At 50.3% G+C, this 16,696-nt stretch overlaps 1 protein-coding gene across 4 annotated transcripts in view; it reads left to right on the top strand.

The window, feature by feature from the left end:
- Window positions 1-16,696, top strand: part of SNTG2 (syntrophin gamma 2) — a 320,660-nt gene that overhangs the window by 156,628 nt on the left and 147,336 nt on the right. For all 4 annotated transcript variants that reach the window (XM_070236809.1, XM_070236807.1, XM_070236808.1 and 1 more), the window contains exons 7-8: window positions 3,427-3,514; window positions 12,212-12,303. In XM_070236809.1, the coding sequence (XP_070092910.1) occupies window positions 3,427-3,514; window positions 12,212-12,303 (180 nt within the window). The remainder of the gene's footprint in view (window positions 1-3,426; window positions 3,515-12,211; window positions 12,304-16,696) is intronic.

Raw genomic sequence — 16,696 nt, 5'->3', positions numbered from 1 at the left:
AGCCAGGAGGAGTCCTCAGGGGAGACCGAGCCGTGCCCACACCCCGACCCTGGACTTACGGCCTCCGGACTGTGTTGGAGAAATGTCTGTTGTTGAAGCCCCCAGGCCGTGATACTTTGCTCTTGCAGCCGGAGCTGACCGAGATGGCTTGTGGTTTAATGCCCTGAGTGGCATTCTGAAAACTTGGGGAAATTCACATGGAAGTTAAATCCTTTCTAAAAAAGAAATAAGCTTGACTCACCTGTGAGAACCTGACTGCACAGCTGGTGAGTCGCAGGCTGGAGGCCAGCCCCTGCGCTTGCTCCGGGAGGACACAGCAGACATGCACTGGAGGGTGGGGTGCCGGCAGAAAGGCCATAATTGCTGATTTTTATTTTATTTTATTTTTGGTGAGGAAGATTGGCCCTGAGCTAACATTTATGCCAATCCTCCTCCACTTTGTATGTGGGATGCCGCCACAGCACGGCCCCACGAGTGATGTGTAAGTCCATGCCCGGGATCTGAACCCGCAAACCCTGGGCCACTGAAGCAGAGTGCGAACCCAACCATTACACTGCTGGGCCGGTCCCATTACTGATTTTAATTAGATGCAAAAAACAGTTATGTGCTCCTGTGTGGTGGAAAAGGAGCACAGCCGTCGAAACTGGAGCCGTCAAATCAGGTTCTCTCTTCTGACACCTGTCAGTCTTATGGGAATGATTTGAGGGGGGAGAAGTCGTTTTGAAGTCGTTCTTTGAATTTGCTGGCATGAATGGTCAATGTTCAACTCTGTTTTCAAAGACCACGGACATACTTTTAACTAAATAAAAACAAGAAGCTTGAGGACGAAGCAGGAACCTTTGCCTCGTTCAGGCGCATTGAGGTCCAGAAACCTCCAGGCTGGGCAGCATTTGTCATTTGAGAAGCAATAATAAGTTGAGGCTAAGCCCATTCTTTGATTGAAAGCGCCTCATTTTTCAGCCCTCTGCCACAGGCTGTCCCGCCCTCCCAGGGAAAATTAACTTGTCCAAAGGCGATGCCTCCCCAGGGCCTGGCGCCCTGCTCTAGAGGACAGACTCATGTCAACATGTGCGCGGGTCTCTGTGGCCCCCACGTCCTCGTCCCACCCAGACCCAGGACGGAGGGCTCCTCAGGACGGGTGTGGCGGGACTTGGGCTCCTGTGATGGTGGAGTGGGTGTGGCTACGTTCAGCTGTTCTCAGACTTGTCCCGGATTCCGTTCACGAAAGAGAACTTCAGGCTTGGCTGCTTCCCGTGAGCGAGGAGGAGCTGGTGGGCTGGTGTTTTCTCCCTCGCTTCTGCAGTCCTGGAGGATGGTCAGAGACGAGTCCCTAGTCACTGGCTTTACCACCTCCCATGAGGTCGTCTGAGACGGGCTTCCCCGCCACGGTCACTGCTTTGCTGGACTTCTGAGGGCAGGGACGGGGTCCTCCCCAGGACATGGTGGCACCTGACAATGGGTGATCGACCGCTGGGGTTTGTTTTCTTTTTTAAAGATTGGCCCTGAGCTACCATCTGTTGCCAATCTTCTCTCTGTCTTCTTCTCCACAAAGCCCCCCAGTACATACTTGTGTATTTTTAGTTGTGGGTCCTTCTAGTTGTGGCATGTGGGACGCCACCTCAGCATGGCCTGATGAGCGGTGCCATGTTTGTGCCCAGGATCCAAACCCGTGAAGCCCTGGGCTACGGAAGCAGAGCTCGAACTTAACCACTGGGCCACAGGGCCGGCCCTGACAGGGGTGTCTTATCCAGTGTGCCCATGAATGCACCTTGGTCTAAATAGGGACAAGAGGCACCTTCCGGGAGGGACGCCTGGGGACGGCCTGCCTCAGCCCGGGACCCGGGCACCAGCCTCGGGAAGCGTCGAATGGAGATCGTGCTGCAGGCTGCCACGGTTTAATACACGAAAAGTCACTGTAGCGTCTGGGATGCAGGAGGCCGTCGACACGGGGCCTCGGGGACAGTAATGAGAGAGGGAAGCCGGAGGAGGGGGACGTTTCAAACCCTTGATGGAGCTGGGGAGAGCGCTTCAGTGGTTTGTCTGACTCCGGCCTGGGTGTTTAGCGGGATGTTGCAGGATTAGGCAAAAGCGGAGAGGCCTGAGGTGGAGGCGTGGATGGAGCCAGAGCTGTGCAAGCACCGTCCATGGGGCGGCCTGGGGCCGGGCAGCCAGCCCCGAGGAGCTGGGAGGAGAAGGAGGAGATGGAGTTGCACAGGCAGCTGGTTCCCCGATGGGGAGTGTCCACGAGTGACAGAGAAAGGCACTTAAGTGGTTCTCAAGGCCGTGGGGGCCTTCAGACATTTGTAATCCGGCTTCTGACCTACCTCACCCACTGCACCAAGTGTCTTAGAAAGCTGCCTGCACTGTCAGCATCTGAATAAGAGTATGGACTTGGGAGGCACGGAAGAGATGGGGAGGCAAGAACAGAGGGGGGAGCTGGGCAGGGACAGGTGCAGTGGAGGCCCGGCCGAGGGCTGGGAGCTGCCCCGTGTTGAGAAGTGCAGAGGGAGCGCTGCAGACGTGCAGGCGCGGGGCTGTGAGGACCTTGTGAATCCAGCCTCGCAGCCTCTAGACTTCAGAGTCTAAGTCACATTTGCTTCAACAGCGGTGGACACGTTGGGCACTAAAGCCGCCTCTGCGTGCTGTAAGTAAGGAAACGCTCGTGATTGCGTGTGAGGTTCTGAAACTGTGACAACGCTGGGACGTCCCAGCAGAGAGGTGTTACGTCATACTGAAGTAATGCCCGTTAATTTCTCAGAATTAAAATCTCGTTTAAACTCTGAAGCTCATATTTGTGGTTTGCTCTGATATTAATCCAGTCGGCATGGTTTTGCCAAAGTCTGAAAATTGGCTGTTGGTACTAAAAAAGTGATTCCTCACGTGATTTTCCTCTCTGGTAGATTGCATTCCTAGAGTGGGCGGAGGGTCTGGTCTTACGGTTAAAGGGTGGCAAACCCTTGCCAACGTGCGTTAAAGTTTGTGTGGATAGGGGCTGGCCCCGTGGCCGAGTGGTTAAGTTCGCGCGCTCCGCTGCAGGCGGCCCAGTGTTTCGTTGGTTCGAATCCTGGGCGCGGACATGGCACTGCTCATCAAACCACGCTGAGGCAGCGTCCCACATGCCACAACTAGAAGGACCCACAACGAAGAATATACAACTATGTACCAGGGGGCTTTGGGGAGAAAAAGGGAAAAAAATAAAAAATCTTTAAAAAAAAAAAAAAAAGTTTGTGTGGATAAAGCAGAGGGTTACGTCCTGTGGGAGGCAGAGCCGGTCTTAGGCTGTCGCAGCGTAAGTCTGTGGAGTTTCCAGTGTCTCAGAGGGAATCGTGGGCACTGAATTCCTGAGCTGTGTAGGGATTTTGTCTTTTCCTTCCATGTCTGGTCCTTTTGGGATGGTAAAGTAGCTATTTTTTGTCATATTGACAGGTGCATCTTTTGAGAAATGCTGGCGATGAAGTGACCGTCACTGTTGAATATCTCAGGGAAGCGCCATCATTTCTGAAGCTCCCGTTAGGTAAGGGCGGCCGGCGTCAGGGGCACTGGACTTCCCTCCCTCACGTTATGGATCCAAATGACATCGCACTGACCCAGCACGTATTCAGAGAGGAAGGACGAAGATAGGCACCTTAGTGTTCTGTGCTCCTAGGATATTCTACACTTTAATCCATCCGCACACTTTTTAAAAGAATGTATCAGCAGACACGTTGTCTGATTAATTGTCAATTAATTAACTGTAAGTTTCCTTCTTCAAGTCAACTTGTTATCTTTACGTGTACACACACATATGCACATATATAGAAACCAAGTTTTTGTGTTAAATATGTGTTGACTTGAGAAAGTTTTAATATGAAAGAGAAAATAATAGTAACTCTGTACTATGAAGTGACTCCCGTATTTTCACGCAGAGCTTGTAACTCTCTGTTGTACGTGAATTGGGATCCAGTGTGGAAGTGATAGATCACAAGTTTATAAAAATATTTTAATCAAAATAGTTATTATGACTTTTACTTACTCCATCAGCTGTCATGTTTTTATAAAATTTATAAGGATCTCATCGTTCCTCTGCTTTAGCTGCCTGGGTCAGGGGCCCCTCTGTCAGGCGCCATGCTCGGCCAGCAGAAAGGGCACAGTTCAGACTCCCCAGGAGCTGGCGCTCTGCACTGGACCCAGCACGGTCAATTCGGATGTAGAAGAGGGACCTCACGCCGACGGATGGAGAAGTGGCGCCCTCCATCTCACCAGCAGCCCCTTCTCCTCCTAGACTGTTCCTCCTTCCTTTCTTCCATTCTTTCTCTCGTGTGAAGGACTAGCTCCCTTCCCTGGGCTAACCTTATCTTCTCTGTATTTTCTGTCTCTTCTCCAATTTTCCTCTGTTGTCATGTTCCTCTTCTTTTCCTGCCAGACCTGCGCCCTGGTCACTCTCTGGGAGACGTATCCCCCAGAGTTGCTGAAGCCCAGTCTTGCATAAGGGTCTACGATTGACAAAAAGGGTCAATGACCTCATAGTCCTGTCTCTACTTTCATCTTCCTGAGTAACTCTGAGAGAAGCAATTTCAGCAACTCCATTGTTTTCCCGTCAGACCACAACAGGATAACTATGCTATTCACTTCTTAGAAAAATGGATATTCTTGCCATTGCTGTGAAAATGCATCACTAAGATTCACCGCACGTCCTGTCTTCTTACAAGACCAACACGTCTGCAACAGGAGCAGCTGACAGATTGTTCCCAGAGGGTCCAGGATGAAAAGAAAAGGGACACCGAGGGATTGTGTGTGCTGAAAGGCAAGTACTCCCAAAGCAGTGGAAAACATTAGCGATCAGGCCAAAAGTTCAGAGGAATAATGCACATAGCACTGTGTTATGTCCGCGGGATTTTGAGACCTGTCCATGTGAGCCCGGAAGGCCGACCTGAAAGTTCTTGGAGCCACAGGGAGGCGCCACCATCCCTGGGGTCAAACACTCGTTGGGTGCACACACCCAAATTCTCAGAATGGTGAGAGGACCCAGGGGTCGGGGCATGACTAGCGTTTGATATTCTGTAGCAGATGTAACCCTCAGGATCGTGAAGGATGACGCTAATCTACGATGTTTCACAGATTTTTGCCAAAGAAGAAGAATGTAGTAGGTTGAAAAAGAGAAGAATCAATATGTTTGAAAAATGCAAAGGCAATAGCACATTCGACTTGTGTATCCTAAAGAGAGTTTCACACCCTCCCGTCCCTCCCCCTCATGGCCAGTTGCACCAAGTTCTTGGGGACCATTGCATGAAGCCATAAGCATGTGCGAGAAGTTTGATGGAGTGGCTGAAGGGGGCCAGTCTGACGTGGAGGCTCCTAATCCCCTGGGGCTGATGGAACGGAACATGCAGGCCGGGGGCCTTACACGGCAGATGTTTGTTTCTCACAGTCCTGGAGGCTGGAGTCCAAGATCAAGGTGTCAGCAGCTTCAGCATCTGGCTAGGGCCTCCTCCTCGTTCATGGGTGTCGTCATCTCGCTGTGTTTTCTCGTGGAGGCAGGACGAGGGGCTCTGTGGGGTCTCTGTTGTAAAGGCACTAATACCGTCCTGGGGCTCTCCCTCATGACCTTGTCACCTCCCAGAAACCCCATCCCCCTGGGGGTAGGATTCCAACCCATGAATTTAGGGGATGCACGTTTGGTTCATAATTAGGGTGAAAGAAAGCTTGCAGCGTGGGTGAAGTGTGGAGATCAGACTAAGGGGAGGTCATGGAGAGAAGGCGGGCATGGCACTTGGGGCATCTCCGTGCTGTGACAGTGAAGACAGATGGAGCGCGCAGTCACTCAAGGCCTTTACATCTCAGAAGGAACATCTGAAAGAACAATGATTGTAAGATGGCCACAAGCAGAGTGAGTGGTTGTCTCCTCCCACACTTGGGGTTGCCCTTTAGGATGGGATGAGCAGACGGTGTCCGGGGTTCCACAAGGGTTCCTTCCGGAAGAGTGGAAAGGCCGTGACGGTCAAGGTTGAGCGCTCACAGGGACCTCAGGTATGCGACGTTGTAGATGTGGAGGGCAGCTAGTTCAGAGCATAATGCTACCAGCAGGCGTATCAGTGCATGCCCGGGCCGTCCGTCCTGTGGCATCCGTGTGCACGGATGGAAAGCAGTGGGCATTTTGCAGTGTTGAAGGAAGGCCCATGAGGTGTCGCCCAGGAGCTGGCACAGGGGCACTGAGGACGTTTGTATTAGGACTTTGCCGTCTTCCCCTATAGTCAGGGTGACTTTCATGGGAGAGTGAGATGGGTGGGGTTTCTAGGCCAGCTGTCACCAATGTCATTGAAGCAGTGGAGTTAAAACAACCACAGCAGCATCTTAAAACCAGTGTCAGTCGGAGGAAACACCCTACGCTGAAGGTCTCTAACAGCGAGCCCTGATCTGAGCCACCACAGGACCGAGAGTGACATTCCCTCTGACCTGGGGCAGCTCTCAGATTCTCACGCCTCAGCCCATGGTGCTGGATGCTGTTTTTCTTAGGAGAGGCATCAGAACTCTGTCCTGTTCCAGTGACCTTGTCATTTCTCCCGGCTTTCTGGCGGATGCCCTGTGCACAGCTCCACTAACTCCTGCTGCACCTGCGTCAACAATGTCCACTGAGCAGGTGGGTCAGCATTTCTGTAAAGGTGCCCCCGGTCCCAGGGGAGAGCGATTTAGCCATGAGCTGGAGCCCAAACCCTGTGAGCCCGGCCTCCTCACGGCCATTGAAAACTCTGCTGAGTCATCAATGTATGTTCTCCTTTTATTGCGTTCTTTATCATCTACAAGAATGAAAATCTTTGTATCCATAAAAATTTAAATACGGTGGACATAATCCCTTCCTAAACTCAGACAAAACATCCTCTGGTGAATTTACACCATGAAAGCAAGATTGATTTTCTCTGTGTGGACCCCACACACCCAGTCATTGTCGGTGTGAGCCAGCAGTCAACCCACAGCAGGAACCTGGGATGTGGAAAACACCACAACAGATGCACGAGGACGCTGTCCAGTGACAACACCATGACAGATCCATGAGGACGCTGTCCAGGGAAAACACCATGGCAGATCCACGAGGACCGTGTCCAGGGAACACACCACGACAGATCCACGAGGACGGCGTCCAGGGACAACACCACGACGGATCCACGAGGACGGTGTCCAGGGAACACACCACGACAGATCCACGAGGACCGTGTCCAGGGAACACACCACGACAGATCCACGAGGACGGCGTCCAGGGACAACACCACGACGGATCCACGAGGACGGTGTCCAGGGAACACACCACGACAGATCCACGAGGACCGTGTCCAGGGAACACACCACGACAGATCCACGAGGACCGTGTCCAGGGAACACACCACGACAGATCCACGAGGACCGTGTCCAGGGAACACACCACGACGGATCCACGAGGACGGTGTCCAGGGACAACACCACAACGGATCCACAAGGACGGCGTCCAGGGACAACACCACAACGGATCCACAAGGACTGTGTCCAGGGAAAACAGCATGACAGATCCACGAGGACAGCGTCCAGGGACAATACCATGACAGATCCACAAGGACGGTGTCCAGGGACAACACGACGATGGATCCACAAGGACGGTGTCCAGGGACAACACGATGACGGATCCACGAGGACGGCGTCCAGGGACAATACCATGACAGATCCACAAGGACGGTGTCCAGGGACAACATGATGATGGATCCACAAGGACGGTGTCCAGGGACAACACGATGACGGATCCACGAGGACGGCGTCCAGGGACAACGCCACAACGGATCCACGAGGACGGCGTCCAGGGAAAACAGCACGACAGATCCACGAGGACAGCGTCCAGGGACAATACCATGACAGATCCACAAGGACGGTGTCCAGGGACAACACGACGATGGATCCACAAGGACGGTGTGGTGTCCAGGGACAACATGACGACAGATCCACGAGGACACCATCCAGGGAAAACAGCATGACGGATCCACGAGGACGTCGTCCAGGGACAACACCACAACAGATCCACGAGGATGGCGTCCAGGGACAACACCACGGTGGGTCCACGAGGACGGTGTGTGTTTTCAATATTTAAAAATTACGTCAAAGAGAAAATGAATGGTTTCTGAGATTGAGTCAATGCTGTCTCTTATTTTTTGCATAAATTCAGACTCAGTCTTTTTTTTAAGATATAATTTATGTGATATAGAATTCACCATTTTAAAGTGCATACTTCAGCAGTTTTAGTCTTTTCACAAAGTTGTGCAACCGTCACCACTATCTAATTCAGGAACATTTCCCTCCCCCCATAAAGAAACTCCATTCTTCCTAGCACTTAGTCCCAGTTCTCTCCTCCCCCAGCCCCTGGCAGCTTCTAATCTGCTTTCTGTCCACGTGGCTTTGCCTGTGGAGGACATTCGTATAAACCGAATCATACAACGTGGCCTTCTGCGTCTGGCTCCTTTCACTTGGCATGATGTCTTCAAGGTTCAGCCATGTTTTGGCGTGTGTCAGTCCTGCGTTCCTTTTTTGACTGCCTAGTGCTCCAGTGTATGGATGCACCACATTTGGTTTCTCTCTGCATCAGTCAATGGGCATCTGGTTTCTTTCCACTTTGGGGCAATTATGAACGATGCTGATACGAGCGTTCATTTGCGGGTTTTTGTGTGGTCTTGTTTTCAGTTCTCTTGGGCGTATACCCGGGGGTAGAGTTCTTGAGTCACGTGGTAACTCTGTTTCACTTGGAGGAGCAGCTACACTGTTCTCACAGCAACTGCACCACCTTACATTCCCTCCCGCTGGGCACCAGGGTGGTCCATGTGGTTTTGATAGATTATAGTTCATTTTTGAGGTTAGGTGTTTTTATAAATATTGATTGTAAACTATTTGTGTTGACTCTTTTCTAATATAGTTGGTTTTTAACACCAACAATTTTATTTTTATCAATAATTATTGACACTGATCATTTTTTAATAATGGTTTTACGGGTGATAAACAGAAGAAATATATTACAACCGTTCAAATTTCTCTTGAGATATAGATGAAAAAATACTCATTCATCAGAAATAAGTTAATAGAAACCTGGAGCTTACAAATAAGTGTCAAATTAAATTGTAGTCACTCACTCACTCACCTCCTCAGTCACTCAGTGGTAGAAATGCTGAAAGAAGAGACGGGGGCTGGCGCAGAAACAGCCCTGTGAGGTGGGAGCTGGTCTGAAGCCGGGTTTCGCACAGCACCAAATGTGCAGCAGCTTTACCGTAATAAATGGAAACAGAAAAGAAAGTTGGGTTGCCAAATTAAACTGAGAATGACTTTAAGCAAAATTAAATAGTCCTCACTTCTCCCAAAGTCTCAGAGCCGTTTAGTACGTTCCTTCGCATGTAGGAACATGGCGTGGAGTGTCTTATGGAAATATGGGGTCCTCACGGATTTTATGGATGGGAAAAGGATTCAGAGAGGCTGCTAGCTGGCTGACCCTGCACCTCGCCAAGTGTAGGGTGGGATCAAGGGGGAGTGTGGCTGCAGGGTCCCCGCATCCCCACCCATGCGCTCCCATCTGCAGTAGGAGATACTGTGGTTTGCAAATGAGCGCGTGTGCGATGCCATCTGACCTTCATTTTAACCCTGGGATGTGGATGCAGATCCAGCAGTAGGGCATCCCGGGAACAGAGGTGTCAGCTTCATCAGTGTCAGCCTGTCTCAATCAGGCGTTCCACTCCAGCCTCACATGCTCTGTTCCTGCAGGCGCTTGGGGGCGGGAAGTTCCAGGCTGTGTTCTGCTGGCAGCACTCTGTAGTTGTGATGATTTATGGCTGGTTGATGACAGATCATGCTGCCGTGCCATCCTCAGTACCACTTCCCTCACATCAGGCACTCAGATCACCTCATGACAGACCCCTGGATTTTGCTCAGGGGTCGACAAGGGCGCCTTCACTGTAACGCCCAGACGCCCTCGGACTCACTGCGGGAGTTTCACTTGGTCAGGCTGCAGGTTCAAGTGCTTGTCCTTGTGTGGCGTCAGCACAAAAAGGATGGACTGAAAAGCTGGGCCGCACACAGAAGCTGCCCACACTCATGTTCTGGCGAGAAAATATTGGGGGAGGCATGAAAAGAGCACAGCCTTTCCTCTTGATGCTATTCGCAGACAATGGAAATGCCGTGAAACCATTCTGCCTCCCCGTGAAAACGCACCATCAGTGTGAAGATCCACGAAGCCATCTTGTTATTGTTGAGCGGTCTGCAAGCCTGGTGGTGCTGTCCAGTGTTTAAAGGGAAACCAGGTGGACTGAGCACCTGCCTTTCCTGAGCTGTGCCAGGTGTGTGGTGTGAGCCTTCGAATGCTCTCTCTGCAGCCCCCTTCGAGTGTTTGCTATGATCACCTCTTTTCAGGGAAAAGAGGTCACAAACAGGAACTTACAGGGTCCCACTAATTTTCTCATCTGGGAAGTGGTGATAATTAACAATACCGCATCAGAGGTTTGTATTTTGAAGTAGTAAATGAAATGACACACACATGGCTGTTAATTCAGTCCTCGATGAGTTATAAGGATGCTGTGATGACGTGACGAAGGCGTGCTCATCTTTGTCTGCATCTGGTCCATTTTTACAGCGTCATCTGCAGGAGTGAGGACACAGAAGCCTACAGGGCCGGGCAGGCAGCCTAACTGACCCTGGGGTTTGGGCACAACACAGCCAGGAGGGTGCAGCCCCTGCTGAAGGGGACGGTCCTGCCCAGCTCCAGCCATTCTCTTTTAGAAACTGTGCCCTAGTAGTGTCATATTTTTCTCGTTTATCCGGAAAGTCAGAAATCTGGATTTTTAAGTGAAATGTCTTGTTTTTTGTCAGACAAAAAAATTTGTAGGTCAGCTTCAGCTTCGTCCTGCCAGTTTGGTACATCTGCCTCATGTCATTTATTCCCCCCAATAATTGGCTACTGCAGGGGCAACGTTGGCTTTGGAAATTTCAAGCTAAAAGAAAGTGTCCGGGACACACACTGAACCTGGGCAGGCCCTCCGAGGCCCCCCGGCCGCCCCCTTATTGGTGAGGGGGCTGGAGGTCCCTGGTTTCTCAGTGAGGTTGCCAACTGAGTCCAGAGGCAGAGAGGGAGCAGCCTGAGAGCGGCAGTAGCTGTGGCCTGGGGCCACCGAGTCACAGCCCAGCTTCTCTGTTGATTCAGGAGCAGACACTCCCCGCTCGCAGGCCTGAGCCGTGCTCCACTTTTCCTTGATGCCCCGGCCTCTGGTGGCCTGTCCAGGCCCGTGGCTCCCGAGCTGCCCGCATGGTCCCAGCGCAGAGTGGGAACTAACATGAGCCCACACGCTCGCTGCCCCTCGTGGTTTTCTGTCAGCCTCCCAGCAGATTGTGAGATGCTGGAACCCTGCTGTCTCACGCTGGAGGGCAGAGTGGAGACAAGATGCTCTGCCCCACCCATGCCCAGAGCTCACCTGGTGCCTCCAGGACCACAGCTGAGAGAACGAATGACGGGCATGGTGGTGGGGAGCAGGTGTGGGGACAGGGCCCCAGGCCCCACTGCTGGGTGCCTCCAGTCAGAGGGGTACGACGGGGATCATTTAGACCAGGGTATCCTTCTGGAAGAGAAGGCCATGGCTTAGGAAGTACTGACTTGCTGGGGATGAGATAGTCCTGTCGGATCCTCAGTTCCCCGGGTGGCGCTCCAGGCCCCCTGACCTTGGCTCCCTGCTGAGTCTCTAGCTGCTGCTGCTTCTTAAATACCACTGTCCACACACTTACTGATTTATCTTTATTTCTTCCACTAAAGCAATTTGTAGCACAAAGGTAATCAGAAAGTGTCAAACAAATAAATAATACCAAAACTAAGACCAGGAAGTCACTTTTAGAAAATTAGCCAACATTATCCCAGTGGTAGCAAGTGCAAATGGACACGGTCCCCATGGGACCAGGGCTGACGCCCCAGGTACCATGTGGGGGAGGCACCGGCATGGGAGCCGCTGTCCTTCTGGCCCCGTAGGCCTCACGTGCAGTGGGCACTGGTCCCTCCTGCCCTGCTTTCCGCTTGAGGTGCTGCACGGGCCGCATGGGGCGAGGGGCAGCGTGGGACCAGGCTGTCCCGGGCACCCGTGTCTCCAGTGGGGACCTGGCGTTTGTCGCAGCAGCTTCCTCAGGGGGCATTGAAGGTGTCTGTAATCTCCGGACCGTCCCTGAGCCCCATTTGGAATGAACGTCTCTTTATTTCCAGGGTCCCCGGGACCATCCAGCGACCATGGCAGTGGGGCGTCCTCACCCCTCTTCGACAGCGGCCTGCATCTGAACGGGACCTCCGGCAACACAGTAAGCCTGGCTCTCCTTCCCCTTCCCCTCCCTGCCGGCCGCTCCCCACAGGCCTCCCCGGCCAGGATTTAAAGGCCACTCCATTCCCCACAGAGAGATGCTGAGAGTTCAGGGGAGACTCACAACGTGGATTTGGGACGCACTTGTTCGCACATGGGACGCCTTGCCATTGCATTTTTTAATGCAATGATGTTTTAAGGATATTTTGAGTCATAATTCGTAATAGCTTAGTGAGCAGGCAGGAGTGCTTAGTTTTGGGGTGGAGTTCAGAGTCCTGCCTCTGATTTACCATGAACACTGACTGCAGGAGTTGCGGAAAGTTGTTTTCAGGAAGCTTCCGTCAGATGCACACACAGCGGACCCTGTGGAGGGTTTCTTCCTGAATTGGTAGAAATCTCCTGGGATGTGTGATGCCATGTATTGGCGACGAGTGTTTGTCATGTTCTAAATCTCCACCCTCCCGAGATGAGAGCTGAGCGGAGGAGGGGGAGGGGCAGCTGCCCTGGGCCTCGGCTGCAGGCCGCCCCCGCAGACCGGCCCTGCCCCGGGAATGTGATGAGCCCTCCTCTCTGCCTGTGGGTTCCTCACTGGTGAGCAGTTAGTGATACGAATTAGACTCCCGTGGGCAGTAGGAAAGAGAGTTTCCTGGGACATGAGATCCGCACGCACCATGAGGACGACCAGGTGCTTGACCTGCAGGCAGAGCCCAGGGGACAAGGTCGTGTGCGCACAGTGCGTCTAAAGCATCACACTTTTCATTTTTAGTCTTTAAGTACAGTTCTTGATATTTAAAAATTGCACTTCGTGTCTATGTGAGTTAGGAAGCAGAATGGAAGAAGAATGCCCGTGCGCTCGCAGCTCAAATCAGTAATTAGAGTTTGGTCACTGACTCACACGTCTGTAACATGTCGCTCCTGTGTTTCCCGACAGGCCCAGGAATAAACGGCATCCTGAATCTTGAGTTCGTCATCTCCTTGATAAAAAATAGCTTTGTCCGTGTTGATTTATCCCTAAAAATATACCATTTCATTTTGCTTTGAGCATTAGGAAATATTATTCTGTCACGGGCTTTTGGGGGTCACAGATTTACTTACTGTTATGTTTTTAAGATGCATAAACGTGGTATGTGGGCCTAATGTTTTGGAATTCTGAGTTCTAGATGACACCAGTGTTTGACTCTCAAAATAGTGACAACTTCTGTGCACACGTGGCTGCCCCGTTTACCGTCCCCCCAGCACTGGGGTTTCTGGTGACCCCCAGCCTCTCCAGTGCTGGGGGTTTGAGACTGAATATTTCCAAGCACAGTGGGTGTAAAATATCTACCGTCTCCTGGGGTTTGTTCTCATTTTTGCCTTTATTGAGGACCTCTGTCTGCCTTTCCTGTTCCATTTCCCTTTGGTTTCTCCTCTTCTGAGAAATGCTTTGCCTGCTTTTGCCCATTTACACGTAAGTTGTTTGTCTTTTCCCAGCTGGTCCATTGGGATTCTTCATATAGGCTTGGAGTTTGTATTCTGTTGGTGATGGTCACAGACCTGTTCTCACAGTGTTCTCATTTAATTTACACTATCTTTTGATAAAAGAAGTTAATTTCAGTGTAGCCAAATGTGTCCGTTTCTTCCATTAGAGGTTGTGGTTTTAGGATTGTGTTTGGTCCATCTTTCTGTACCCTTAACTCATGAAGATGTCTGCTCAGATTTTCTCCTAAATATTTTTAAGGTTGTTTTTCACTTCAGGTCTCTAAAGCAGATGAGGTGCATTGTGGGAGAACTAGTGGAAGGCTGGGGACCAGACCCATTTTCATGGGAAACCATTTGCCCCAACCTGTTTCCTCAGTGACCCTCAATGCCACATGACCGTAGGGCTCCACACAGCCTGGCCCTGGGGTCACTGCTGGGCCCTCACCATATGTCATGTGTCCATGTCCTTACCAGCACCACACTGCTTCATTACCAGATCTTTGTCATAAATTTTGTCGTCTGTAGGCTAAGCCCTCTCACCACCTCCTAATTCACCTTATTTTTTCCTACTTCTCTCTCCCTTGTCTTTTTGTGTGTGTGAATTTTAAAAGCCTCTGATCAGATTCCACAAAAAGTCTTGTTGGGTTTTTGATTGTGATTGCATGAAATTTAGATCTATTGCTGAGGTCTTCTTTCCTGTTTGTGAAAAGGATATATAGCTCCCTGATTTACTTCTTCTTCAATACTCTTCCATAAGGTTTGTTCTTCTTTAATGAATTTCGGCAAAGGACTGTAAATGCTATTAGTTTTTTCAAAGAACCAACTTCTGACTCGATAGATCCAGCTTGTCGAACTCGGCTGCTGGTGGGCGCAGCTTCCTACATGGGGACTGGATTCAGGGCCCTTCTGATTTCTCCTACTTCTCACGCCTCCTGTTTTCTGGCTCTGAGACAGTTATAGAAAATTCTCGGCCTTTGTCTTGGCAAATGGCCCATCTTCCCTCCAGTCTCTCTGCTGGAACCCACGCTGGACATGTATGAGCTCCTCATTCTCTCAGTTATAGCCTTATTTCTTTTTCACATTTTCTTTTCCGTGTCGTTGGGCTATATTCTGGGAAATATCTAAGATTTTTGTTTCTTTTTTCTTCAACTTTCTACAGTATCCTGGTTAAACCATCCGTTGTTTTTTTAAATTTTCAACAAGTATCAGCCTAAATATTAGTCCTCTCAAAGGAGAGGGTCTCTACAGAGCATGGGACATACACCCAGTAGTCGTTTCAGGAAAGATTGGCCCGTATGGGTGAGACGGTGTGCACAGCTGGAAAAGCAACACGACCACAGTGCTGGAGAGGAGCTGCCTGGGTCCCTCCCACTGTGGTGCTTCTGTGGCCTCAGGTGGTCAGTCCTGTTCTCAGGGCTGTGGAGGGCAATATGGTCATGCTGAAGGTTCTGTGGAAATACGGAGATGGCGAGAGTGACGAGACTGGCATGATGCTTTTAGTGTGCTATCTTCGGCCATCTTCACCATCCTTACCAAAAAAGAAAGAAAGTGCAGAACTTCTAAATGCTGGGTAATTATTCAAATGGTTCGTTCACCTGCAAAACAAAATGCCATCAAGTTGTTTAAATTCATTACAGAGAATCTGAATTTCAGAGAGTTAAAAAATAGATTTAATATGTTTTTTTGAAAGATCTCAAGACTCAGTGTCCTGGAAAATGTTAAAGTTAAAGATGGCCCACTTGGTTTTCCAGGCAGCCACGTCAGTAATCTAGTAGCCAATTTGCTCTACATTCTTAAGCACTAGTTTTCTCTTTTAAAGACTATTTAAAGCCTTGTGATCATTCTTTGCACTCAATGGTGGATTATATCATATGCAGCAAAATGATAATGCTGGAATTAACAGTGTCTGTGGACTGGAGAATGAAATAGACTGCTCTGTAATTCTTCTTATCAGAGGAAGTGAGTCAGAAACGTTCTCAGGCTCCAAGGATTTAAGCCGTTTTCCATGGCTGCGTCTTCAGACGTGCTCATACCGCTTTCGTCCTCCCAGGACCAGACCTGACCGAGCAAGAAACAAGTTTGCTGTGTTCAGAGCGGCTTTACAGTCACAGGACCCCAGAGGGCTGGTTTTCGTCTTCGCGACTGCACACCACTGACCTTGATGCTCTCGCAGCCCCTCCTTGCAGAGGTGGAGTGAGCGTGCGCAGTGCGTTTTCTCTCTGCCCGTGATTGCTGAAGTGATTCCCTGTGCTCCCTTGTGTGTTTGACAACATCTCTATGTTTGCAGTTGAAACTAAATTATCTGCTGCTCGCTTCCCCAGGTGCTGCATTCTCACTCTTTCCTCAGCTCTCCCAATAAGGCGATGTCTGCTCGTGGATTTTACTTGCAATTTCCACACGTTCTCTCCTCACACTTGGGTATGGCTCACATAGTGTAAGATTCTAAGTCCAACATTTACACTATTTTGACTCTATTTTTGTGTCAAAAATCCTTACTGAATATTTATAACAACCGCCAAAAAAATCTCATTCACTTTAATATCATCTATTTAGATTTGAAAATGTGTGTTGCAAGATTCACGGCTCCTTCCACCCTCTCCTTCCGCTCTTCTGCAAATTCTGCTCTGGCCCCTTGTTCGTTGGTTGGTGTTGATGCTCTCCTTCACAGAGGGCTCATAGAGGGTACTCCTTGACTGCTTGCTTGTCCAAAAATGTGTCCCTTGTTCCTGAGAGATTTGTGGTGCTTTCTGGGTGTTCTTGGACTACTGGGTGCCACCCTCAACCTCTGAGAGACCTTGAATGCTTGCTGATGTCTTCTGCTTCACCTGTAGCAGACATGAAACTAATGCTGGCTTGATTAATTTTCCTTTGTAAGAAGACCTCACCAAAAATGAATAAGGAGATACGATTAAAGAACAAAAAATTTCTGATAGTAA

This window comes from Equus caballus, chromosome 15 (assembly GCF_041296265.1).
Source record: "Equus caballus isolate H_3958 breed thoroughbred chromosome 15, TB-T2T, whole genome shotgun sequence".
Taxonomy (NCBI): Eukaryota; Metazoa; Chordata; class Mammalia; order Perissodactyla; family Equidae; genus Equus; species Equus caballus.
The sequence above is the reverse complement of the archived record's forward strand: the minus strand, read 5'-3'. Positions and strand labels throughout refer to the sequence as shown.